The 27,105-nt window shown below is 37.1% G+C and overlaps 4 protein-coding genes and 1 long non-coding RNA gene across 5 annotated transcripts; 4 read left to right on the top strand and 1 right to left on the bottom strand.

Moving 5' to 3' along the window:
* Positions 1–561: 561 nt before the first annotated feature.
* On the bottom strand, positions 562–1,217 carry LOC149174341 (chromatin modification-related protein EAF1-like). The gene is made up of 3 exons (XM_089422574.1): positions 1,120–1,217; positions 853–975; positions 562–700 (listed from the first exon to the last, which is right to left on the bottom strand). The coding sequence occupies exons 1-3, from the start codon at positions 1,198–1,200 to the stop codon at positions 653–655; spliced, it is 252 nt and encodes an 83-aa protein (XP_089278700.1). The 5' UTR covers positions 1,201–1,217; the 3' UTR covers positions 562–652.
* Positions 1,218–3,428: 2,211 nt separating this feature from the next.
* Positions 3,429–12,375, top strand: LOC149174339 (LEAF RUST 10 DISEASE-RESISTANCE LOCUS RECEPTOR-LIKE PROTEIN KINASE-like 1.4). Its single transcript, XM_089420811.1, has 6 exons — positions 3,429–3,492; positions 3,625–4,796; positions 10,485–10,658; positions 11,496–11,664; positions 12,026–12,087; positions 12,244–12,375. Exons 2-6 carry the CDS (start codon positions 3,735–3,737, stop codon positions 12,373–12,375), a joined length of 1,599 nt encoding a protein of 532 aa, XP_089276937.1. The 5' UTR covers positions 3,429–3,492; positions 3,625–3,734.
* Positions 5,034–9,492, top strand: LOC149174340 (uncharacterized). Its single transcript, XM_089423848.1, is given in 5 exon segments — positions 5,034–5,065; positions 5,848–5,897; positions 5,900–8,226; positions 8,228–8,845; positions 9,062–9,492. Coding segments are annotated over 4 exon segments (3,024 nt in total). The 3' UTR covers positions 8,843–8,845; positions 9,062–9,492.
* LOC149174338 (malate dehydrogenase, mitochondrial-like) lies at positions 12,266–17,335 on the top strand. The gene is made up of 5 exons (XM_089420810.1): positions 12,266–12,371; positions 15,451–15,624; positions 16,456–16,624; positions 16,986–17,047; positions 17,204–17,335. The coding sequence occupies exons 2-5, from the start codon at positions 15,463–15,465 to the stop codon at positions 17,333–17,335; spliced, it is 525 nt and encodes a 174-aa protein (XP_089276936.1). The 5' UTR covers positions 12,266–12,371; positions 15,451–15,462.
* An 887-nt stretch (positions 17,336–18,222) lies between these two features.
* LOC149174337 (uncharacterized) lies at positions 18,223–18,824 on the top strand. Its single transcript, XR_016257929.1, has 2 exons — positions 18,223–18,338; positions 18,511–18,824. It is a non-coding gene; the product is annotated as an uncharacterized LOC149174337 (long non-coding RNA).
* The last annotated feature ends 8,281 nt before the right edge of the window (positions 18,825–27,105 follow it).

Below are 27,105 nucleotides of genomic sequence, written 5' to 3'. Positions count from 1 at the left end.
TCTATATGTGTTATGCATAGAGCAATGCTTATTTCTCAGAAATGTACAACGTTGTTGCAGTAAGTTATGTAAGCCCAATTGTAAATGAATTATTTTCCTTGTATGCGTTATGCATAGAGAAATGCTTATTTCTCATGTCCAGTGAAAGTTTTGGTAGCATTAAAATCTCAATATTTTTGACCTATAATTAGATGAAAAAGTTCATATTAAGTGTCACCATCAATTAAAAAAAAAATATAACTGATTTATGTCTGCCCCTTCATATTTAATTAAGAAATTATAAAAGCAACATTTATTTCTCTACCCTACTTCATTTCCCTTTCATGCCTTTCATTGAAGAAAAGCTAATAGAAAAAAAATTGTGAATTACATAAAAGTTCAGTCAAGTTTGCAATCTTGATTTCCTTTTCATACATTTAGATTGAACAAAAGCTGGATAAAATAATTGATAAAACTTTAGCCATATATGTGATCCTGCACTAAAGTTCAGTGAATAATGCAATCCAGAACAGAGTTATCACCATTTGGTTCCTTTTGTGACACCAGTGGAAGTGTCTCTACTTCATGCCAAAACTTCATGACAACAGCTGTTTTTTCTTTGCTTCTAGTACAGGTCCTTTGTCCAAAAAGTTTCCATGACCTGTCCCTTAAGCTACCAACGACTTAATTCAAAAGCTACAGCGGTATTCCAAAGCCTTTCCTGCATAGAACAAAGGCAGACATATAAAGTAATATAACACAAACATAAATAATGTTGTTATTTGCACAACACTGTGAAGGTATTTACATTTGGCTATAAACAAAGTCAAAAAATCAATAGAGAAAGCACAAAATCATTGCCATTGCATGAACCTGCATGAAATCATTAGCCATCCAAGACGTTTCCTCAAGGACAAAATCCCAATGAGATTTCCTTCGTGGAGGCTCCAGAAAAGGTTTTGAATTAGCAGATTCTGTGTTCTTTCTCAGTCTAGCCTGCATGTCAAGCAAATTTGGCATTAAAACAATATTTCACGACATAGCTAACAATGCTGAGATAGAGTAGTCTCCTATAGAATGAATATATTAAATATCTATTAAAAAGTTTGAAAGCATTTAACCATAAACCTCCATATTTACTTTGATCAATTTGGCCTCTTCCAAAATGATATCTTCATGTGCTCTTTTTGTTGCAGCCGATAAGTTTGAATTCTTCTCCATTTCCAAAGGAAGAGCAACTCCTGGGTATTTACTATTTACTACTCACAATACCAGATAAGATGGTAACTTTTGATTGTGGAAGCATAGACATTTTTTGGGAACTAGATATGCCACCCGCTTGACTCTCAACCTCCTTTTCTAGTACAAAAGAGGAATTTTCTTTCCTTTTACATCCTGAATATTTGTGATCTTCGGTGCTAGCAGGTAATCCTTCTTCAGTCTTTATCTTAACATCAGTGACCCCTAAAAGTTTATCTTCATACATAGAATTGGCTCTGCTCCTCGTATGCAAATCCTTATAATTTGATGAAGATGTTTCCTTTGTATTGTCCAAACTTGTACTTTCTAGTAACCTCTCAGACATTGAATGTTTCTTACAGGCACATTCATTAAAGTCAGGTTTCTCATGTGTATGAGATGAATTAGTTCCTGATATGTTCAGTTTGCCAACATCAACTGCAGTTGTGGATGAACGATGTTGACTATTTTCCTGTTCAACATGTACATTCTCCTCATCTTCAATCAACCATCATACCTCCTATTCAGACTTGGTTCCAATACAATAGCATTCTGGACAAATTTATCTATACCCACTTTATCATTTTCTTGGCATGAAGTTTGATATGTCTCTTCACTAACCACCATCGATGCTGCAGCATTTCTTGGAACTGCGTCTTGAGCCACATTGACCTCTTTAGGATGCTGATGGCTTTGGATATTGTCAGAACTTATATCAACCTTAATGCCAATATGATTTCCTTCATTGTGGATATATGGTAGCATCCCTATGAGTGTCCTGCCTCTGTAGCCCACTCAAATCAGTTCCCAAATGGTTTTCATGCATAAGTGCTTCTCGCATTCCATTCTTATTGAAGGGCGTGGACTTTGAAATATTGGTTGATGAAATATTACAATTTTTGTCTGCATGTATCTCAACCTCTGTATCTTTGACTTCTCCAAGGCCTTTTAAACCAGTGGGAAAATTTGGAGATCTATCACTAATAATGACTTTAACATTATCCTTTATTGAGGAGTGTCCAGTATAACGATTTGATTTATGCCTATTTCTTCTTGCATATAGCCTTTAGCTCCCATGCGTACACCCCCCTGAGTATTTTGATTCTTTTACATGTGTTTGAATCCGACTTCCATCCAGCTGTGATGTCTGCTTTCCTGTGCAACATGTCCTTTCCCATCACAACATGATGTGATTCTTTCATCATCCACGACTTCTGTATCACCAACAAAATTGCCTGCTGTGTTTAATTAGTTGCCAAGAAAAGTCCCAGGTCTTCTATTGCTTTCGGCAAAATCTCCAATTGGTAAGGCATTCAAAGAAAAGCTACCTTTTGATTCACTGCAAAGTATCATTGAATGGTTTATTGGCTACCATAAGAGTTTATGTAACTAAGTATTGGTTGTGCTCCATCACAAAAGCAGAGATTTTGCAAATTCGTAGAGACAATAAAAACAAAGCTAAGCAGGTGATAAGCCTGAAGAAAACCTTGTTAGGTACTACTCAGCCAGTGGATCCATCGGTGATGGAGACAGAAAACCAATAGAGTTTGTCTCTCCAAATTTGAAATCCGAAACCAATAGAGTTTGTCTCTCCAAATTTGAAATCCGAAAATTTTCCTCTTGAAAAGAATAAAACAAGATGTAAGCTACAGCAAAGCAAATAACCCTCACTAAGCATGGACTGTAAATTCAAGGGAAATGAATAAGAGATGAGACCTTCTCTAGTGATTCCATCTCCCGCCTCCGTTCTTCACGAACAAAAAACTCCTACCTGATTTCATGGTAATCATTTCTCTAGTGGATCAGTGAATAGAACAACACCGTTAAAAGAAAGCTTTGGGACCATAAAAATGGTATACAAGCAAAATTACTGCTCACGAAGGGAAACCGAAGCTGTGGCGCTTGTATGAACAGTGGCGGGAGATGTGGTTATAATATTTCAGAACCAACTAAAACGTTTATTTGCTATTGTCCCGATGGCACCTCGCATACAGAGATATGCCCACCCATAGCATTGCTACTTTTCCTGAACCCCTTCTCCCAATTCGATTACGAGACCCAATGCTTAAATTATCACAATCTATAAAAATGTTTTAAATGTTCCCTCCATTCTGCACTCTTGAACCCATGGACATATGTGTATGTGTTTCCCTATATTGTCAAGTATTTCCCCTCTTTGCAAAAACTATCGATTTTGCTTCGATTTTGCTTTTACTCATAATAGTTGTTATGACCGCGTTGCAGGTCATAAAAACCGGCCCGCCATTGTAATAGGTAAATATAATTCTTCCTAGTATTCGGTATCTCCACGGTGATTTAGTACTGAATTTGTATCTTTCTTTTCATTATTTTATTCGGCGTTGGACACAGGATCACATTCATATCTATCTGCTCGTGTCACCACAGGTTGCTCCACTGGAGGAATTGCTTTGGTAGCAATAGCGGTACTGTTATTAGGGTATTGTCTGAAAAAAAGAAAAAGTTCTAGGAATTTCTGCAAATATGAGAGAAAGGACATGGAAGCGTGTGTGCTTGGGCGCGAGACAGGCGATTTGCCAATATTCTCTTACGAAGCACTTCGCCAGTCAACAAATTGCTTCCACGAGGAGAACGAAATTGGTGTTGGAGGGCTCGGGTCGGTCTATCTGGGTAAGCTTAGCGACGGAAGAACTGTGGCGGTAAAGAGACTTTCTCATGATAACTCCAAGAGGGTCGATCAGTTCGATCAGTTCATCAATGAGGTTAAGATTTTTTCGACTTTGAATCATCCACACATTGTCCGGCTTTATGGCTGCACCCCTGCACACAACCCACAGCTGCTGCTCGTATACGAATTTTCCCCAAACAGAACCCTAGCTGATCATCTTCATGGCGATCGCAAAGACCCCAAGGGATTACCATGGAATACTCGCTTTAATATTGTTGTTCAAACTGCGCAGGCCTTGGCTTTTCTTCACAGTGTTCATCCGCCTATATTGCACAGAGATGTGAAATCCTCAAACATTCTCTTGGGAGAAAATTTTATTGCCAAAGTGGCTGATTTTGGGCTTTGCAGACTTGTGCCTGTAGATGCCTCACATGTCACCACTTCTCCACAGGGCACACCAGGCTACCTTGATCCAGTGTATTATCAGTGCTATCAGCTGACAGAGAAATCCGATATGTACAGCTTCGGGGTCGTTTTGGTGGAGATCATTTCTGCCAGATTAGCAGTGGACACCAATCGGAAGACCAGGGAAATCAACCTTGCTACCATGGCAATAGCTAAGATTCAAGAAGGGGCTTTGCATGAGCTTGTGGATCCGCAGCTCAATATCGAAAAGAACCATGAGGCGAAGGCCATGGTATGTGCCGTTTCCGAATTAGCGTTCAGATGCCTGGCGTCAGAAAGAGATGACAGACCACACATGGAGCAAGTTGTTACTGAGCTTGAGGAAATCAGACATTTGTGTGTTGGCAGTTCAAATGGTCCAGGTGAATTAGAGGAAGGATACCTTTCCAACATCAAACAGCTGAGCACAGCGCCAATATCTCCCACCTCTGTTGAAGACACGTGGCGCACGAAGCTTCACTCCCAGGCAGTGCATAATTTCTCCCTTGGAACTTCGTATGCATAGTGTTTAATTTGCAGTTTTCAGATTTGGCGCACCAGAAGCTTCACTCCCAAGCAGTGCATAATTTCTTCCTTGGAACTTTGTATGCATAGTGTTTAATTTGCAGTTTTCAGATTTGCTCCAGAATCTGGCTTTCTGACCTTAACCCAGGATGTAAAAAGACCACAGGTAATTAACATTCCCGTCTAGCTGGACTGTATAATGGCCGGGAGGCATAACCGCATGCTATTAAGGTAGGGCAGAGAATAATGAGATTTGAATAACTGGGTATATTAGAAATTGAACCAAACCTGTTTCATATTACATGTTGTTGGAGGAAATTTTTGTAGGATAGAAATATGGAGCCTCCCAATGTTATAATATAAACAACATTTGTTTGTATTTACATAAAAGTTTGGTCAAGTTTGCAATCACTGCTACCTGAGCTCTGCTTGAGTCATGTATCTCAACCTCTGTATCTTTGACTTCTCCAAGGCCCTTTAAACCAGTGGGCAAAGACCATTTACGTTGGTGTCACCATCAATTAAAAAAAATTATAACTGATTTATGTCGCCCCTTTCATATTTAATTCATATTTAATTAAGAAATTATAAAAGAAACATTTATCACCATTTGGTTCCTTTTGTGACACCAGTGGACTACTACCCTGCTGCAAAGGAGACATCACCCCTGCATGAGAGTGTCTCTACTTCATGCCAAAACTTCATGAATTTTATTGAAGACAAATGAGGAGATACTGTGGCAGAAACAGAGAGGAAGGTTTTGAATATTTTATCAGATTAATGGGTGATGTAGTGCGCTGAAGGGTCATACTTGTTCTTGAATTAAAAAGGAAATTTAAGCTTCATAAACTACAATAATATCTGCACCTATTCAGAGAATACAGGACAAGCTATATATGCTAAGATTCAAGATGGGCATGGGGGCTGTGAAATTTCTTATGTGGAATTAGGCAAAATCGCTTTAGCAGAACATAAAATTGCTATTGGAGAAATTAGGAGGGCTTCAATTATAGCCAAGGTTCCTACAATACCACATATTCCTACAATACCATGCTAGAAATCCTCGAAGAGCCCGCATGGTGAAGGAGATGGCACGCGTTTTAGATTTGATGCAAAAGCAACGCTGTAGGCTTAATTCCCAGACCTATTTAATAATTCTCCGCAACCTCGGAATAGCAGGTGGTTTGGAGCAAATTCCTTCAGCCCTGGAAAAGATGAAGAAATCTGGGCTTATGCTTAGTGACTTTGCTTACAATGGTCTTATAGGATTACTAATCAAATCAGGATTTCGGAAAGAAGCCGTGGTGGTGTACAGGAAGATGATTTCGGAAGGATTGTTGCCAAGCCTAAAATGTTATTCTGTACTAATGGGTGCCTGCGGAGAAATGGGAGATACAGGACAAGTGATGGGACTTCTGGCTGAAATGCGAAAATTTGGCTTGAGACCCAATGTGTACACCTTCACACTCTGCATAAAGATACACGGGAGAGCTGGCAAGGTCGATGAAGCATGGGGCCTGTGGAGACAAATGAAGGAGGAGGGTTGCAAACCGGATGTTGTGTTGTTCACCACATTAATGGATGCTCTCTGTAATGCAGGTAGATTGGATGAGGCGACAGCATTACTGAAAGAGATGAGAAGCAACAAATGTAGTCCTGATTCTATCACATACAATACTTTGATAGATAAATATGGGGATTGTGGCCTTGTCGATGCTGCATGGGAGCTTTGGAAGGAGATGATAGCTGATGGATGTGCTCCAACTGTAGTTACCTTTACTACTATTATCAATGCCCTATGCACAGGTGGAAATACTGATGAGGCACTTGCAGTGTTGGATGAAATGGTGGAGAGAGGGAGTTCTCCCAATCTGTATACTTACAATTCGTTGATTGGAGGTCTTCTTAAGAATAACAGGTTGGAGGATGCACAGAATTTTTTTCAGGTTATGCACAATAAAGGGTGTGATCCAACATCTTTAACCTACAACTTATTCATCGATTATCATGGAAAGAATGGTGAGGCTGATGAAGCATATGACGTGTTTCTGCAGATGAAGAAAAAAGGAATTTCTCCAAATGTTGTTTCCTTCAATGTTTGTATAGATAGCCTCGGGAGGGTAGGAAGGATTAAAGAAGTGAATGAACTTTTTGAAGAAATGAAACGGACAGGTCTGTCCCCTGATGTAATCACGTATAATATCATGATATGCTGCTATGCCAAGGCAGGAAAAGTGGATGAAGCTATTGGGATGACCTTGAAGATGATAGAAAGTGGGTGTGAACCAGACACTGTCACTAACAATACTTTGATTGATATTCTTTACAAGGAAGACAGAACAGATGAGGCATGGGAGATGTTTCACAAAATGCAGCAGGTGAATCTTCCCCCCACTGTTATAACATATAATATTCTGGTAGATGGGCTTGGCAAAGATGGCAAGGTTAAGGAAGCAATAGAGTTATTTCAACGAATGAGGGAAAAGGGATGCCCACCAAATGTTATTACACACAATTCAATGTTGAATGGTCTCTGTAAGAATAAAGAGGTAGATATGGCTTTCAAGATAATGCAAGAGATGACAGAAAATGGGTGTTACCCTGATGAGATAACTTACAACATACTAATTGATGGTTTCATAAAAACAAATAGAATTGATGAAGCTTGCCAGCTCTTTGAAGATATGAAAAACAAATTTTCTCCAAACCTTGTAACTATGGGTACTGTTTTGCCAGGGCTTGCAAAAGCTGGGCAAATGGATTATGCTTTGAGAGTGTTCAAGGAGTTCTATGATGTGATGGGACTGCTTCCCGATGATGTTGCTTGTGCAGCCCTAATTGATGGCCTGGGCAGAGTGGGCAGGTTGGATGAGGCAATCTTGACCTATGAAGAAATGTTGGCTAAGGGTGGTAGTCAATACATATATGTGGTACGCTCTCTCATCAAATCCCTATGCAAAGCAGGAAGAGTGTTTGACGCTCACAGAGTATTTGAAGAATCAAAAGATCGAGGCGTTGCTCTTGACACTATTGCTTACAATACTCTTATTGATTGGTTATGTAAAGCCGACCATATGCATATTGCCTGGGATCTTTTCAAACAGATGAAGAAGTCAGGTTGTAATCCAAATGTTTACACTTACAACGCCTTCTTTGATGCTCTTGGAAAGGCTGGAAAGATGGATGATGCTTTCAAGCTTCTTGATGAGATGCGTGCTAGAGGATGCAAGATGAATACAGTAAACTACAACACCCTCATATCAGGTCTTGTGATGGCCGGTAGAGTGGATGAAGCCATAGATTTGTATGGTCATATGGTGAAGAGGGGATATCTTCTCTCCCCATCTACTTATGGTCCTCTTATTGATGGACTTGGTAAGGCAGGAAGAGTATTCTGAGGCCAATCACTTCTTTCAAGAAATGATTGAAAACGGGTGGAGGCCTAATTGTGCAGTTTACAATATTCTCATGAACGCCTTTGGGAAGGTAGGGGATGTAGATGAAGCTTGTCAGCTTTTCGAGAGAATGGTAGCAGAGGGCATAAAACCTGATGTAAAATCATACACTATTCTCATAGGCAGTCTTTGTATGGTTGATAGGGTAGATGAGGCTTTTCATTTCTTTGTAGAACTGAAGTCTAGTGGCTTGAAGCCTGATACAATCGTGTATAATATCATCATTGATGGACTGGGCACAGCTGAAAAGTTGGAGGAAGCATTTAAAGTTTTTGAGGAAATGAAGAACAGTGGTTCTATCCCAAACTTGTTTGCTTACAATTCCTTGATAGGTCACCTTGGAAAGGTTGGTATGATGGAGGAAGCAGGTGAGGTATATGCAGAACTCCTTTCTAGGGGTTATGAACCAAATGTTGCTACCTACAATGCACTAATTCGCACGTTTAGCATAGCAGGCAGAGTGGATCGTGCATATGCAATCTTTGAAGAGATGATGGCCAGCGGTTGTGAGCCAAATCCATTAACATATTCCAATCTACCAAATGAGTTTTGAAAGGTGACGAGGATGTTTTTATTTTTTCTCACTTTGATGCATTCTGGGTTTCCATCTATAGAGAACAATATATGATTATCCTTAAGATTATTGGTCTTTTCTTCTACTGTGAAACAATTACATACCAAAATTGATTCTCAAAAGACTGGATCCTTTTATTTCTGGATCTCTCTGCTGTTTACTGTTTTAACAGTTTCTTTCCTTGTTATCAAATTTCAGTGTTGGTGATGGTTTAACAGGATTATCAGTATGACTATCGTAAAAATGTTGGCAAATAGAGAAGGTTAAAGCCTTTCAAATAGTGTGGTGATGCAGCATGTATACTCCCTTGAAGAAGGGTAAGTGTATGCTTGATCAATGTATTCGTTCAGATGGGCTGGTAATCATTTTCCTCAAATCTAGACCAAGAGACATTCCTTCCCATACTGTTTACTGTTGCTAAACTCTCATTGCCATTAGAGATTATAGAGACACTACTGTTAATGTGACAGAAAATTGACCTCCATATTTTTTTGTTGTTGGAGAATTGCTTCACATATTATTGCACAGAACAAAGAGTTACAGCATGCAAATATGGTTTATCTTTTTTCAGGTAATATGGACGGTAATAAACAAAAGGCTCTACCTTTTGAGATTGAATTTCATATAAATTTTGACTGGTAAATGTTATAATTTTGGCCTAGATTTACTTTTCTGACAGTGTAAAACTTGAAACATCACAAAGGGAAGTTAACAGTTCCATGTTCTCATAGTTGGAAACGCTGCATTAGGTGGTTGGAACTTTGCCATATTAAGTCATGTCAAGAATGCTGTCACAGTCCTATGTAAACCTGCAGGAAGCTTATTTCCATGAAGCCATCTAGTACAGTTGCTAACCTCATTGAAGAGCGGAGGACTCTGGGGCATGTGATACGTTGGAAAGGGTGTAGATAGAGGGCTCTTCATAATTTGCTAGTGTGACGACTTGTACAGAACAGCCAGCAGATGATGACAGTACCATGATGACACACAATAAGCACTGAAATAATTGAAATTCTAAACAAACCAAAGAGTAGAGGTGGAAGCCATGGCTGCCAAAGAATAAAGCTAGGGAGATGGTAAAATGTTTTGCTATAAGAATGTCCATTCCTTTGACGATGAAATCATGAAAGGCATTGATCTCTAATTGATCACCATATGGCTGACTAGATTCATCAACAGGGATCCTGTCATAAATTATTTGTTCTTTCTACCTGTGTCTTGTTTCTGCTGTGAATTAGCTTATGTTTTTACATTTTTATCTTCCTGCCACTTTGTATTCAAAACAAAGACTTATTGAAACGTGGGTTGGTATAGGTCTTCAATCTCCTATGAGCATAATCATTGCTTTTGGTGCTCTATCTCCTCAATAAAAGCCAAAAGGTGGATTTTACTATAGAATACAAATAATCCTATTCTTGTTCACTATGAGGAGGACATACCTTTGCTTGGGTCATGGAACAAGGATAACAAGTTTTACTTCTTTTGGAACTTTGCGATAATAATTTCTTTTCTTATTTTTTGGTCTACATATTTATCACTTAATTTGGTACTGCCATATTGATTTTATCATGCTTGTGTCACGACCTTGTCAGTAATTCACAGCAGTGTGACCTGGGTGCAGGTTGCAGGATATATGGGAGAGGAACAACTTGGCACGGCATTGGAGAATGCAGATGTTGTGATCATTCCTGCTAGTGTGCCTCGAAAACCTGGCATGACCCGTGATGATCTCTTCAACATCAATGCAGGGATTGTTAAATCTCTTTGCTCTGCAATTGCAAAATACTGCCCAGAGGTAAGTTGTCATGATTTATGATCTTCTTTGAAGTTTTTGTTTTCATGCGATTTTCTTATTGACTATTTCATAGGAATAAGCATGACGTTCATTGTAAGTTGCTTTGTCGAAGGCTTTGTATGTTTGAGATCTATAGAGATGGCAATATATACAAATACATATTTGCAAGAATCTTTAAGCAAGTTGTTGATCTAGATTTACATACTGTTCTTGTATATAATCAATCCTACTGGAGAGGTTAACGAAGCTTGAAGACTTCTTTGAGTCAAACGAATAGGTGATTGACTCATTATTGACTCTTTATTTAGACAAATTGCAGCTAACTTTTTCCCATAAGAAGGAAATACTAATTGAAATGAACTTAAGAGTAATTAGCTGTGTAGTCCAATGCAAGTTTGCAGCCACTGTTAAAGCCCTGTTATTCTTGTTTCTCCTCTTGTAGTTAGTAACTTAGCTTTTGGACTTTTGAGAAAATTGGCATATGAATATCAATATAAAAAATATCCTTGGTCTTCTATTTAACTGTGCACAAATCCACTTGATCACGAGGTATCCTCTATAACATTATATATTACATACAATCAGTATGTACTACCATTAGTGTGGCAAGTTAATAGATAAAGAAGTATGTTTCACAATTATTTGTTTTGTTCATGTACTGGTGTGTGTGTACAGTATGTATAGTATATTGTTACATATTATATAGATAGAGATATGGAGAGGGGGGAGAGTGTACTGGATAATGTTTTACTTCTATCAGGAATGGTATATTTGGATTCAAGAAATCATCTAGAATTGGTTTTTATGGCATTGCTGAGGACTTGATATCCATGGCAGGCAATTGTAAATATGATCAGCAATCCTGTAAACTCTACTGTACCAATAGCTGTTGAGGTTTTTAAGAAGGCAGGGACCTATAATGAAAAGAAACTCTTTGGTGTTACTACTCTTGATGTTGTCCGCGCAAAGGCGTTCTATGCTTCAAAAGCAGGAGTTCCTGTTGAAGGTATTTAAAATTCTGGCTTGTTATGCTTAGCTACTCTCAAATATTTAGTATTTTGTAAAATATGTTTACTTCTTATAATTTAATCATGAAATATGCATCCTGGGCAAACATGCCAGGCACTTCTCCTCATTTCAAGGATGGTATCATAGGGCTCAAGGCCATCAGAAATATAGTCAGCTCAAGATGTCACTTGAGGGAATTGAACCCGGGTGGGAAGGATAACAGTCTTTGCACACAACCATCTGGGCTAGACCCAATACATGATATGCTGCAGGATCTTACCAACATCATGCTTTTATTAACATTAGATACAATTCTCAGTTTTATGTTTGTTGTTGATGTCATCCTGTGATGTCTGCAGAAGTTGATGTTCCTTTTGTAGGTGGACATGCGGGTGTTACAATTCTTCCACTTTTTTCACATGTATATGACTTTGTTGGATCATCATCTTGAGTTTGTTCTTTACTCTTGGATATTAGAAGATTAGTTTATCAAAGATAAAATGAGATCATAATTACCTACCCTTCAATACAGTTAAAAAGGGAACTAACACTTCTTTGTTTTGATAAATTTTTTTAGGCAACACCAAAGGCAAACTCTGTATTGTCTGAGGAGGATATTAAAGCCTTGACAAAGCGCACACAGGATGGAGGAACTGAAGTTGTTGAAGCAAAAGCAGGGAAAGGTTCAGCCACACTGTCTATGGCGTAAGTTTATGTTTTGGTCCTCTATAGTGGCTAATATGCATTCATATCTTTTGAATGTTTTTTTATTCTTATGTGACTGTCTAGAGTGCTGAATTTTTCATCTTGATGCAGTAGTTGGAGTCAGATAATCTTATCATGGTGTGTGCTTCATGATTTCATGCTTGGCATGCAACATGATTTCATGCTTGATAAGTACCTAATCTGAGATTCACTGTCAGTGAGAATATGGCATGAAGGAGCTTCTTTCTCTTTATTTGAATCTTGTACTTCATACATTTGCATGTCTCAAATCTTTTGCCTTAAGCTTAGGTACTTATCCTACATGAAATCATGTAGCATGCATGTCTCAAATCTTTTCCCTTAGGCTTTCTCATTTGTGTGAAACTCAGCGGGTGCTTTTAACCTGTGAGGTTTGACCGATGGATTGTTGCCTTTCATTTACCTTAGTTTGATTGAAATGTTCAGAGTTAATCTAGATTCTGCATGCAAAGATCCTTCCCTAAGAAAAGCCATGAGTCTCTTCAAGGATGTTATTCCTTCTTAAACATAAGATATGTCAAATGGATCCCGCAAAAGTTGTGTGCTTGATGATGGGTAAATCTGGGTATGAGATTTACAAATTTGCACTTACATGTATGTCTGTGGTTGCAATTCACAGATAGGCGCATAGCATCCATTCATTACCTCATCTTTAGCATTTGAGCATGGTTCATGCAAAAAACATTGCTGGTCAGTTAAATCCATTAGTTGAAAACTTGGAAGTGAAGAGTAGTGTTGTAGTCTTCTCTATGTTGATGAATGCTTTTTGAGACTTCAAAATGTTTAGACATGCAATTCCTTTTTCATCTTGCTCCTGTGTTCTCAATTTTTTTTTTTCTACTGTTTTTTAAGGCCAAATATAAACCATGGGATATATATTTTTCCTACCGCATTTTTTTCGTTCTCTGTATGCTGGATCTGTTCTCTCTGTGAACGATAGAGATGTTTTGATCTTAGTTTCAAGGGATCTCCATTGGGATCGATCGTACGACGACCCACTTGGTAGGATCTACTTTTCGTTAGTGTTTTACCTGTTATTAGTTCTTTGATTTTACGTTTCTGATATTGTCCATGGTCAGATAATTTATTTATTTTGGTAAGCGCCTATTTTTTTAAAGGAACCAGGTCTTATACCAGGCTTAGACTCCACTGCTATAACCTGTCAAGGTCTCTGGGATTCTTCGAATGTGGAATTTATTCTTTTGGCCACATTTTTGCAGGAAATATGCCTTCCGGGGCTTTTGAACGTGGGTTTGAGCCCTGAAAGCGCAATGATTTAATTTCTTAAACACAACCCAATTCACGTTAATGGTCAACTCAATTCACTTTCATGGTCAGTTTGTAAATGTGTTTGTGCATATTTTGATTGATGAAAAAAAGCACCTAGATATTTATTTCGTGGAAATCCATGGCTGCATCATGTGCACCTACTCGATTAGGGTTTTTAATTTTATGGATCTAGGTGACATTTGGCCCACAATCCATTGAAGCAACGCCCATCGCATTGTCATTCTAAAACGATTGTATTGTACACCGTGAATATTGGATTTGACTATACCTGACATTCTTTGGGCCATTTCAAAAGAGGCAGATATTGAGGGCTACATTATTATTATTTTTTATTGTTTTCTTGTTGGCAAATGTCTTTCTGTTAACATAGTGGGTTTTTCCCTTATTGTAGATGATACAAACATAGAATCTCTATTCCACCAATTTCATGCAGGATTTGCACCTGATCTTGTCTGTTGAATCTCAATATGGTATTTAACTCCGATGGTGAGATAATGCCGCAACATACTTCTAAGAGGGCACTGAAAGTGCTATGATTTAACTACTTGACAATAATCTGCCTGACATTTATGGCTAGATTGAAATTTGGGCTGTGCTTATTATTATTATTATTAGCAGTAGTAGTATTTGCTATTGATAGGAGAAGGTTGAAATTGAGGTTGGGCTCACTATTATTGTTTTTGTTTGGTCAAGGCCTTTTGACTGGCGTGGGTGAAACACCTTAATTGCATCTATTCATCAAAGTCACGCATGACTTGCAGATGGGCTCATTTGTGCAAACCTCAATAGCACAGGGGTCATCATTAACAGCACCTCTGCATTATCATTGAACTGGTGTTTATCACGTTAACCCGACTTCATATTTTGGAATGACATGGGCAGCCGCATTATCATGGGAATATGCCTCCTGGGTTTTGAACCTGGGTCATCCTCATGACAAGCACCCTACAACTTGCCACTAAACCACAGCCCAATGGACGAGGTAGTTCATATTTGTTTGATGAAAAGTGCATCTTTTTTTCTAGCAGAATCCACGGCTGGATCATATGCCTCTGCTTAATAGGACTTTTTGATTTGATGGATCTAAGTCATACCTGGCCTAATGACTACTTAGAAGTTAGAATAGTCTCATTGCATTGTCAATTTGTTATTTTGTGAGGATTGAATTGATGACCCTCTGCATATTGGATTTGCCTCTATATCCAACCTTTTTGGGGTCGTTTAGATTTGCCTCTTTATCCATGAGTAGATTAAATCAAAATAGTCTTCGCAGCGTAAATTAAACTAAAGTTGAATAAACTCCCTAAAGTGGCTTGTGAAATGCTAATTATTTATCACAGCATCACTTTTATACCTGGATTGGATAAGACTATACCCTGATTGAAATGTCGTATACCTGGATTGGACAAGATTATACCCTGATTGAAACGTGGGTTGGTATAGGTCTTTAATCTCCTACGAGCATAATCATTGCTTTTGGTGCTCTATCTCCTCGGTAAAAGCCAAAAGGTGGATTTTACTATAGAATACAAATAATCCTATTCTTGTTCACTATGAGGAGGACATACCATTGCTTGGGTCATGGAACAAGGATAACAAGTTTTACTTCTTTTGGAACTTTGCGATAATAATTTATTTTCTTATTTTTTGGTCTACATATTTATCATTTAATTTGGTACTGCCATATTGATTTTATCATGCTTGTGTCACGACCTTGTCAGTAATTCACAGCAGTGTGACCTGGGTGCAGGTTGCAGGATATATGGGAGAGGAACAACTTGGCACGGCATTGGAGAATGCAGATGTTGTGATCATTCCTGCTGGTGTGCCTCGAAAACCTGGCATGACCCGTGATGATCTCTTCAACATCAATGCAGGGATTGTTAAATCTCTTTGCTCTGCAATTGCAAAATACTGCCCAGAGGTAAGTTGTCATGATTTATGATCTTCTTTGAAGTTTTTGTTTTCATGCGATTTTCTTATTAACTATTTCATAGGAATAAGCATGACGTTCATTGTAAGTTGCTTTGTCGAAGGTTTTGTATGTTTGAGATCTATAGAGATGGCAATATATACAAATACATATTTGCAAGAATCTTTAAGCAAGTTGTTGATCTAGATTTACATACTGTTCTTGTATATAATCAATTCTACTGGAGAGGTTAACGAAGCTTGAAGACTTCTTTGAGTCAAACGAATAGGTGATTGACTCATTATTGACTCTTTATTTAGACAAATTGCAGCTAACTTTTTCCCATAAGAAGGAAATACTAATTGAAATGAACTTAAGAGTAATTAGCTGTGTAGTCCAATGCAAGTTTGCAGCCACTGTTAAAGCCCTGTTATTCTTGTTTCTCCTCTTGTAGTTAGTAACTTAGCTTTTGGACTTTTGAGAAAATTGGCATATGAATATCAATATAAAAAATATCCTTGGTCTTCTATTTAACCCTGCACAAATCCACTTGATCACGAGGTATCCTCTATAACATTATATAGTACATACAATCAGTATGTACTACCATTAGTGTGGCAAGTTAATAGATAAAGAAGTATGTTTCACAATTATTTGTTTTGTTCATGTACTGGTGTGTGTGTACAGTAGTATATTGTTACATATTATATAGATAGAGATATGGAGAGGGGGGAGAGTGTACTGGATAGTGTTTTCCTTCTATCAGGAATGGTATATTTGGATTCAAGAAATCATCTAGAATTGGTTTTTATGGCATTGCTGAGGACTTGATATCCATGGCAGGCAATTGTAAATATGATCAGCAATCCTGTAAATTCTACTGTACTAATAGCTGCTGAGGTTTTTAAGAAGGCAGGGACCTATAATGAAAAGAAACTCTTTGGTGTTACTACTCTTGATGTTGTCCGCGCAAAGGCGTTCTATGCTTCAAAAGCAGGAGTTCCTGTTGAAGGTATTTAAAATTCTGGCTTGTTATGCTTAGCTACTCTCAAATATTTAGTATTCTGTAAAATATTTTTATTTTTTATAATTTAATCATGAAATATGCATCCTGGGCAAACATGCCAGGCACTTCTCCTCATTTCAAGGATGGTATCATAGGGCTCAAGGTCATCAGAAATATAGTCAGCTCAAGATGTCACTTGAGGGAATTGAACCTGGGTGGGAAGGATAACAGTCTTTGCACACAACCATCTGGGCTAGACCCAATACATGATATGCTGCAGGATCTTACCAACATCATGCTTTTTTTAACATTAGGTAAAATTCTCAGTTTTATGTTTGTTATTGATGTCATCCTATGCTGTCTGCAGAAGTTGATGTTCCTGTTGTAGGTGGACATGCGGGTGTTACAATTCTTCCACTTTTTTCACATGTATATGACTTTGTTGGATCCTCATCTTGAGTTTGTTCTTTACTCTTGGATATTATAAGATTAATTTATCAAAGATAAAATGAGATCATAATTACCTACACTTCAATACAGTTAAAAAGGGAACATACACTTTTTTGTTTTGATAAAAAAATTTAGGCAACACCAAAGCCAAACTCTGTATTGTCTGAGGAGGACATTAAAGCCTTGACAAAGCACACACAGGATGGAGGAACTGAAGTTGTTGAAGCAAAAGCAGGGAAAGGTTCAGCCACACTGTCTATAGCGTAAGTTTATGTTTTGGTCATCTATAGTGGCTAATATGCATTCATATCTTTTCAATGTTTTTTTATTCTTATGTGACTGTCTAGAGTGCTGAATTTTTCATCTTGATGCAGTAGTTGGAGTCAGATAATCTTATCATGGTGTGTGCTTCATGATTTCATTCTTGGCATGCAACATGATTTCATGCTTGATAAGTACCTAATCTGAGATTCACTGTCAGTGAGAATATGGCATGAAGGAGCTTCTTTCTCTTTATCTGAATCTTGTACTTCATACATTTTCATGTCTCAAATCTTTTGCCTTAAGCTTAGGTACTTATCCTACATGAAATCATGTAGCATGCATGTCTCAAATCTTTTCCCTTAGGCTTTCTCATTTGTGTGAAACTCAGCGGGTGCTTTTAACTTGTGAGGTTTGACCGATGGATTGTTGCCTTTCATTTACCTTAGTTTGATTGAAATGTTCAGAGTTAATCTAGATTCTCCATGCAAAGATCCTTCCCTAAGAAAAGCCATCAGTCTCTTCAAGGATGTTATTCCTTCTTAAACATAAGATATGTCAAATGGATCCCGCAAAAGTTGTGTGCTTGATGATGGGTAAATCTGGGTATGAGATTTACAAATTTGCACTTACATGTATGCCTGTGGTTGCAATTCACAGATAGGCGCATAACATCCATTCATTACCTCATCTTGAGCATTTGAGCATGGTTCATGCAAAAAACATTGCTGGTCAGTTAAATCCATTAGTTGAAAACTTGGAAGTGAAGAGTAGTGTTGTAGTCTTCTCTATGTTGATGAATGCTTTTTGAGACTTCAAAATGTTTAGACATGCAATTCCTTTTTCATCTTGCTCCTGTGTTCTCAATTATTATTTTTCTACTATTTTTTAAGGCCAAATATAAACCATGGGATATATATTTTTACCCTGAAGACCTCCAAATCATTTGCAAAAGGAGGTGCTGCAGCAAAAGAGATGGGTTGAATTTGTTGTTTGGATGGACTCTATGGTATGTAATCTTAGTTGGATTTCCAATATACTTTTAAACCATATTTTCATTTTATTTTTTAGTACTATTAGATATTATATCTTACCTCATTTTATGGTTAACATTGTATAACAAAAACATGCGTTGTGTTATGTAATTAATACTAACATGTAATATTGATTTTTTTTGTTAGAATGCTATAGGTAATGATTGCCAAGACGATGATCCAAATTATGTTCAACATATATCAGGAGATGATGAGGATGAGGATGAGGATGATGGTGGTGAAGGAGGAGATGATGATGATAGTTGCGGTGTTGGTGATGATGTGGATCAGAGTAATGAGGATGGTCAAGATGATCATGAGGATGATCTTGGTGGTGGTAGCTAGCCATGCACATGCATTGTTTTTTATGAAGAAATTATTGTGTAGAATGACATTATTATGTTTAGATGGGTGTTGTGAATTTACCCTATATCAATGAGACATTTTGATTTTGTAATCATACGATGAGTTTGATTTATGTATGTTGTTAATTTATCATAACGATATTCATGAAATATTTTGATTTCTTAATCATATTTGAATTTTAGTTCTTTTGATTAAAAATAATACTGATTTTATTAGTATTATGTTGCTATTTTATACATGTTTTGAAAATTGTTAATGACACATTGTTATTTTTTTGGATGGATGTTGTCAATTTCTCTTAAATTTCTTTACAAATGATTTTGAATTGTGATATCTGCTTCAATGATATTTAGAAACTATCATATATTTCACTATGAATCTATAAAGGGGGTCATATATGTAAAGAAAAATATACTCTATATAAGAATTCAAATGCGGATGTAACCATGGATGCAAAATTGAAAGTAAAATTGGATGTTAAACTAGGAATTAATACAAAATGCAAACAATTGACATACAAAGTGTTTTAAATTAGAAGTGAAAAATTGTGCAATAGTTGACACAAAGAAGGGAACAAAACATGGCATACAAAAGGATATCAAATTGGGCAAAAACAAGGACACATAAATGGGCACCAAATTAGATGCAAAAAAAGACAACAACTAGATGTAAAATAAGATGCAAAGTTGAGCGTTAAAAAGAAACAAAAAACGTTACAAATTAATATGCCAAATGATGATGCAAATAATGGTGTAAATTTGGGATGCAAACTTGGGTGCAAAAAAGGAAAAAAAAAAGATGTAAGAAGAGACATAAAACAAGATGCAAAATGGGGCTGAAAAAAGGTGAAACCAAGGATGCCATATTGGATGTAAAAAATGATTCCTAATCACATGCAAATTTAGGCTCGAACTCAGACACAAAATTATATGCAAATGTGGACACAAAATGAGGCAAAAAAAGATGCAAAATTGGATGGTGAAAACGATGTAAAACTAGACACCAAAAAAATGCAAAATTGGATGAAAAAGTCGGTGTAAATAATGGTGCAACATTGGACACAAGTAGACACAAAAAAATGGTGCAAAAAGGGGCATAAAATAGCTTAAAATTGGATGCAAAACTTGGTGCAAAAACAAATACAAAAGTAGACGTAAAAAATGGCTCTAAATTGAATGTACCATTAGACACAAAATAAGATGCAAAGGTGGACACAACACATGACTCAACTTAAGATGAAAATATAAATGCAAATTTCGATGCTCAAAATGATGTAACATTAGATGCAAGAGATGGTGTTAAAATTGATGCAAAATTGGATGAAACAAATGACGCAAAATATGGTGCAAAATGAGATGGGAAAAATGGAGACAAATCAAACGTAAATGTGGATGTAAAAAATGGTCCAAAAAAAGATGCAAAAATGGGCACAAAAATGGATGCAAAATTTGGTGCTAAATCAAATTCAACACATGGTGCAAATATAGGCACCAAAGCTGGTGCAAAAATAGAAGCAAAAACTAGTGTAAGACTAGATACAAAACCTGGCGTACGACTAGATGCAAAAACTGACACAAAATGGATGCATAAAAAGACGTTAAATTGGATTCAAAATACAGTGTAAACTTGATGCAAATGATGGTGCAAAAATGGAAGCAAAGAATGACACAAAATAGGAAGCAAAAGAGAATGAAAAATAGATGCAAAAAATGACACAAAACTAGAAGCAAAACCTGTCATAAAATAAGATGCAAATCTTGGTTCAAAATTTGACGCAAAAAATGATGCATAGTTTGGTGTAAAAAATGATGCAAAATCTAGCGTGAAAAGGGATGCAAAATCAGGTGCAAAAAAGGACGCTTTAAAAATTGTACAATAGAGCCAGATTTAGTGCCAGGTTGCTCATCACAATTACAAAAAAAATGCACTAAAATCTGGTGCTAAATCTGGCGCAAATTGCTGGTTTTGTTGTAGTGGAAGTAGGTTGAGGACTAGCCGGAGGAGAGCCTTGAGATGAAGTGGTTGACTATTGAGGCAGCGGTCGGGAAGTAATGGGTTGCACAGTTAGGATGATACCAAGTTCAACACCTTTGTTATAAAGGCGTTAAGGCTCAAAAATATCAGAACCTACAACTCTAGGTGGATCAGGAGCATTAGCATCTCCATAGACATTGTGTTCTGTATCTAGGGTCTTGTTCTGGTATCCTTGTTGTAACCTATTAGCTTTAGAATGTGAAGAGGATACAAGAGGAAAACCTTGTGCATGGCATGATGGAGGATTTGATGGTTCTGCCATGATGGATTTTTCATGAAATCCATTACTAATTGTGTGTTGGTGAATACTTTTGGGTTAATTCTGTTTTTATAATTAACCATTCATTTTAAGGACAAAAGGAGTTGTTTCATGGGTAGGATGTTATTCCTTGGTCAATTAATTTTAAAAATTAACAAAAAATAAATCAAAAAGGGGTAACTAGGCATGAAGGTTTACCAAGCAACCATGAACTGCAATATACACCTTAGCGAACCAAAGAATTAACATATGACAACCAATCTCCCTGAATGTTGTGTTCTGTGTATCATGATATACAAGGCATCATACTCGATTACCTATGGATGGATAACAACCTATTGGGGACTCCCTAAATATATGTGATGGTACGTGGGAGTGCATTCCATAGTAGTGTTGTCTAATGTGTAACCATTCAATGAGATCATTCCCATATACTTACCATGCGTGGAGCACCTCCGATATACCCAAAAGTAATGGAGAACGGTCCTATACACTTTCGTACATGGAACGAGATTTCACCCCAGGATGAAACACTGGAAAACAACAAAATCTCCTACATTTAACTACGCCGGAACACATCTCTAGCCTAGACCTATATTTTTTTTTGTTAAGGTTCCAAATGCTCCTTAGGTTAATTGAGGTAAATTTTAAAGTTGATATTGAATTAAGTTTCGGTTTCAAGGCTCAAAAATCAATGTCCCCTGAACACACCTACGATGCAACTAATATGAAAAATTGATTCTTTTCATTTCAATGAAAGCTATCTAGTGTAGGGAAGAAGTTCAAACATTGATACAACAACCAAGTATGCAACAAACAAAGATTCCTACCTAGATCTTTCACTTTCACTATTCCAATGCACCCACTGAAAGTAAAATGAATTTCAATTCACTAAAATGCACCTACATGATTTTTTTCACTTTTTCTTTTCAATGAATGAGAATGCACTTTCAACTTTCGACACTAAGCAAGGTAATCTATGCTCAATGATAATCCCAAAAATGACTTTTCAATGCAATGTAATCTATTAGAATTTCAAAAAGTAAACTTTGAGATGAAAGCTAAGAAAATGAAAATGGCATTTATTTATGGTTTTCAAAATAACTAATAATGCTTTAATCAACAACAAGTCAATATTCCTTCCACACATACAAGGAACAAACAATAAATTCAATTGACACAAAGAACTAAAGACTCAACCAAAATTCACCTTCACTACTTCAAATAATGGGATGGAATTTTGCAAACCAATAAGAAATCGACAAAAATAATAGAAAATTATACACACACAGAGTAGGAGGACACTTTAGAGATCAAGACACACTAAAAAGTTCGTGGAGTAACCCTAAAAAATTCTTGATTTTTATGGATCAACGCGGGCAGACAATGTGAGACAAAGGTACAACCGCAAGTGTACTAGGTAAAATAGATGCTGACAACGTGACTGTTTCTGAAGAAAACACTTTGGGTGAGAAAGGCTTACGAAAGTGAAAAGAAGCTCAAAGAAAGATCCAGAGTTGACACACTAAAAAACATACTGTTGAGCTAATTTGTGTACCTAAATTATCACAATTATTTCTTATCAATCCGAGTTGTTTATGCTTTGGGGCAAGTTAACTATATGTGAAGATCAGATGTAATCAAACCTTGAAAGATAAGTTATTCAAAAGCTAAAAGTAATACATTCTATAACTCTAATTCAATCAGTTTAAAAAGAGGAAAAACATTGAAATGGTTCTTGACTCAAGAAGTCCACTTTCACCTCAATTACCACTTAATGAATCAGAGATTAAAACCAAGAACTTAAGATGGATAAATTATTAATGAAAGAAGCTCTTAACTTAAGAGACACATAAGGTATTCCATCATAATTCATTCATCTCAATATCAAAATCTCAATAAGAAACTACTTGCATGCAAACAAAGGAAACTAGTTTTAATTCATCATTTTAGTAGAAGGGATGCTCAACTTGAACACCTGTTTTTCCAACTCGATAAAGTGATGAATAAGCTATTAACTAATGAAATCAATCACTATGCATGAACCATAAAGCAATCTGAAATAAAGCTTTGAAAAACTAGTTCTACAATAACCAGATTACAAGGAAATAAAACTAGTTAACAAGGAAGTGTACTTAGCTTGGAATGGGGGCCCTCCACCCTTGCCTTGCACACTTGAGAGGTGATATCAGAAGCTTAAATTTAGTCACACATCCATAGCATTGAATATCAAAATAATAATAACACAAGTCTTCAAATTAACTCCTCAATCCAAAGATGTCACAGCATAAAAGTATATAATAAGTCAATACATAAACCATCAAAGTTTTGGCTTTAAATAAGAAGTCTCATGAAACAAATTGATCTATATTCACTCAAACAAACCCATCTACTCTCATCCACCTATATAATTTGAATTCATTACTCCCATCCCAAGAAAGATGACCAATCCTATAGAATCTCAAAACTGCCCTATTTCTATGGGATTTCTGAATGACTAGTCATGATTGACTAGCACCAAATGGGCATAATAAATCTTGTTCTGTTCGAACTAAGCATATATGACTTAGTCCTTGTTCCCAAGCTGTCCATCCATGCATTCCATTCGTGCCCAAGTGTCCTGCAACCATATCAACCATAGAGCTATTACGAGAATTTCTGAATCTGCCAATTTTGCACTAAAAAACCAAATTTTCATAAAAACTTTAGAAATTGAAAAATTAAAATTAAATACCTGAATGGATATCAAATATACATCAAAATGGGATAAATGAAGGGAAAATGGATGGGAAATAGATGGATAAGCAAGTTTCTTTGAGCAAAAATAAGACCAAATCTAAGGCCCAACATCTCTCCCTTGCTTATCATCAAGCATGTCCCCATGCTTGCTTACTCCTCTTTGACCTTATTCTCTCTGTAGTAGATGTTGTATCTGTAGATGCTTCCTGTTGTGCTGCCGTGACCAAACAATCCAAACCTGTGTCATGTCTTTCCCTGAACAAAGCTGCTTTGACCTTCTGTTTTTCATACTTTGCCTGCCACATGTTCTTTTCCTTTAGCCATTTAAATGCTTGCTTAGAAAGTAGATCATTTTTCCTTTTCAGTCTCCCCAATTCTTCATTTAATTTTTCATTTGCCTTAACCAATTTAGCATTATCTTTCTTATTTGCCTTGTTTTCCTCTTTTAATTGTTTCTCCAAGATTTTGCTAATTTCCAATTGGTCAGTTAAGTCCCTGATTCTTCCCAAATTGATTTCTCTCTCAAAATCTTGTGTTGTTTTCATTAGTGATGCTGCTGCTGCATCATCATATGAAGAATCCTTCTCAAATACTTCTTGTGCAATATCATTTTCTTCTTGTTGTCTTGGGGAATATGTTTCTACTTCCTTGTCTAAGTCAATGGGACTTTTATTCCTAAATCTTCTAGGAATAGACATAACAGATGTTTCATTTTCCTGCATGGCCATGTTATTCTGTTGTTTAGCTCTTGTTCTGGGATACAAGGGTGAGTTCATCAATCCTCTGTTTTCCTGCTCTGTTTTATCCTATACTTCATTAACCTGTTCAATGAACTGATTTTTAGACATGAACTCTCTCCACACTATGCCCTGTGACCTCACCTAATACTGAACTAGGATTTTGATCAATCCTTGGTGTTAAATCTGTCCTGATTTAGGCTTGAGTTCATGTTTTACTGTTTCAATCATTCTCAAGAGGCTAATATATAGTAAATAAGGCAAGTTAATCTTATCCTCTCCCTTAATATGCTGCAGAAGTCTGACATGATACAAGTGGGCAACGCTATATCCTCTATCACAAGTCAAAAACTTCTGGATGACCAAAACCAACTCACCCCATGGTTCATTGAACCATTCCCTAGGTATCCCTTTTGTTCTATCAAATGTCCCTTTCCGGTTCTTCTCAAGAAAGAAAGTCCAAGCTTTCTCCTTGAAGTGCAGGCCTTTGTAATACTTCTCACCTATCATGGGTAGATCTAAAGCTTGGGAAAGATATTCCTGGGTTACAGGAATAATGACATCTCCTACCTGTGTCTGGTCTTGACTAAAGTTATTTATAAAGTCCCTGGTTATCTATTCAGAGTGGCCATCAAATTTTTGTAAAAAGCTTATCATCCCCGCTTGGTAAAGTTTTTCTATAGTTTCCTTCCCCCAGCTCTCTATCTGAAATTTTGGCTCTACTCTGACTGACATTGTTTCTGAAAACCAGTGAATGAATTCCTCTGCTGTTACTAATTTCATCTTGACAATAAAAATATAACTATTGTTCGTTTTCAAAATGAAATTTTGAAAGCAAAGAAGCTTACCTTCCTCCTCTCAACAACTTAATTCTGATTTCCTTAACCTCTGTTTACTCTTCTCTCTGCAACAACACTGTTTTAGTTCCCTGTTCAAGCAAGCAAACACCTGTATACCCCTGTCAATATGCTAATCTCTGTTCTTGAAAACAAAATACATATGCAAACAATGTCCATGTATGCTCATCGCCTTATATTGTTGCCAAAATCAAACCATCGTTTTACTGTGTATGTACAACCAAGAAAACTAAGGAGTGTTTCGCATGCATATGGCTCTCGGCCTCATCATAAAAGTTTTTAAAATTTCCAAAATGCTCTCGGCCTAATCAAAAACATTTGCAAAAATTCTCTCGACTGTATCACAAAATTTTGGAAATTGTAAACATGCTTGCGGCCTCATCATGAAAAATTTCAAAAATGCTCTTGGCTATATCATAAAAATTTGCAAAAAGGCTCTCGGCCTCAGCATGAAAGTTTGAAGATTATAAACATACTCTCGGCCTCAAAACACAAATGATAAAACAAAAACACAGCACATTTAGTTTTAAATGGCTCGGCAATCAAACTCCCTTTGGCAACCAAAAATTTCACATGGCATGGTTCGTTCAGCCCTTAGAAATTTCAATCCCCTGTTTCGGTTAAAACGAAAACAACAACGCACAGGCAGCAAGGGTTCATAACAAAGACTTATGTCGTTTCATGCATATGATATATTGGATTGACTGTTGTTTGAAGTTTAATGGAACGACGCGCAACAAAACAAAGTGTGGAAGCAAAACAAGGCGCAGTGCGCATTCAACCAACAACGCGCACAATTCAATCAACAATCACCGCCATGCAACATAAACACGCCATAACAGTCAAATTTCGTGCCTCCTCTGTTCATAGATTTTGTTGTGAACACGGCACGCCATTAAAACTCCACATAAAATGCCAGACCCTAACGTGTTATCCATGCAATGCATTCACATTTAAATGCAGCGCGATTCACTAGTAGTTTATGCCAAGATTTACGCAGTGAATCAACTGATTTGGTGCTTGTGGTTTCGGCGTTACCTGTTATCAATGAGCGCTTGAGGAATATCCGGCGCTCCAAATCCCTGTTCAACCATTCAATTGACTGGTGGCAAGGGCAGAGTAACGTAACCATTAATAACAGATAATTCATAACTTCTACTCCACTGTGTGCCGAGCTTAAACAATTATTCCATTACCTGATTGAATCCCGAAAATCGGTGATCACTGGACGTTAGAACCGGGATGATTTCCTTCTTAAATTCACCTAAACTCACTTCACCCTCCTTTTCACTAGTCTTCAGCTCCAAACACCATCTCTCTGAGCTATTTGGCAATGAGGAATGAGGTTTAAACAGCACAAGAACTCAGTCGGTTCATGACCGTTTCATGGGTGTACTGTGTGCTTCTTATTCATTGGTGTTTATAGTGCGTGGTTGGTATGGCCGTCCTGTTTGACCAGTCGCCCGACTGTGTCATGAGGATGGCCAAATCATCATTTTATTTTGAATGGCATGCGCATAACCCTTGCACAGTGCATTGCCCAATGACAACCGGTTACCATGCCACCGTGTTGAACCCGTACCTGTGTGCTGGCCGTTTGTCGTTTTGGGTATATCGTTTTATTCATTGCTGCTACGTTTAACATTATTGCCACCGTCGTGTGCGTGCAATGATATTCAAGCATTGCTTGTATTGCAATGATGTGTATGCAATTACATTTTAACAACACCCCGCCGCAATGCTTATATGC

The sequence above is a fragment of the Pinus tabuliformis genome, chromosome 4_1 (genome assembly GCF_031772625.1).
Source record: "Pinus tabuliformis cultivar Carrire ecotype Pingquan chromosome 4_1, CPIR1, whole genome shotgun sequence".
NCBI classification, from domain to species: Eukaryota; Viridiplantae; Streptophyta; class Pinopsida; order Pinales; family Pinaceae; genus Pinus; species Pinus tabuliformis.
Note: the sequence above shows the minus strand (reverse complement) of the source record. Positions and strands in the feature narration are given on the sequence as shown.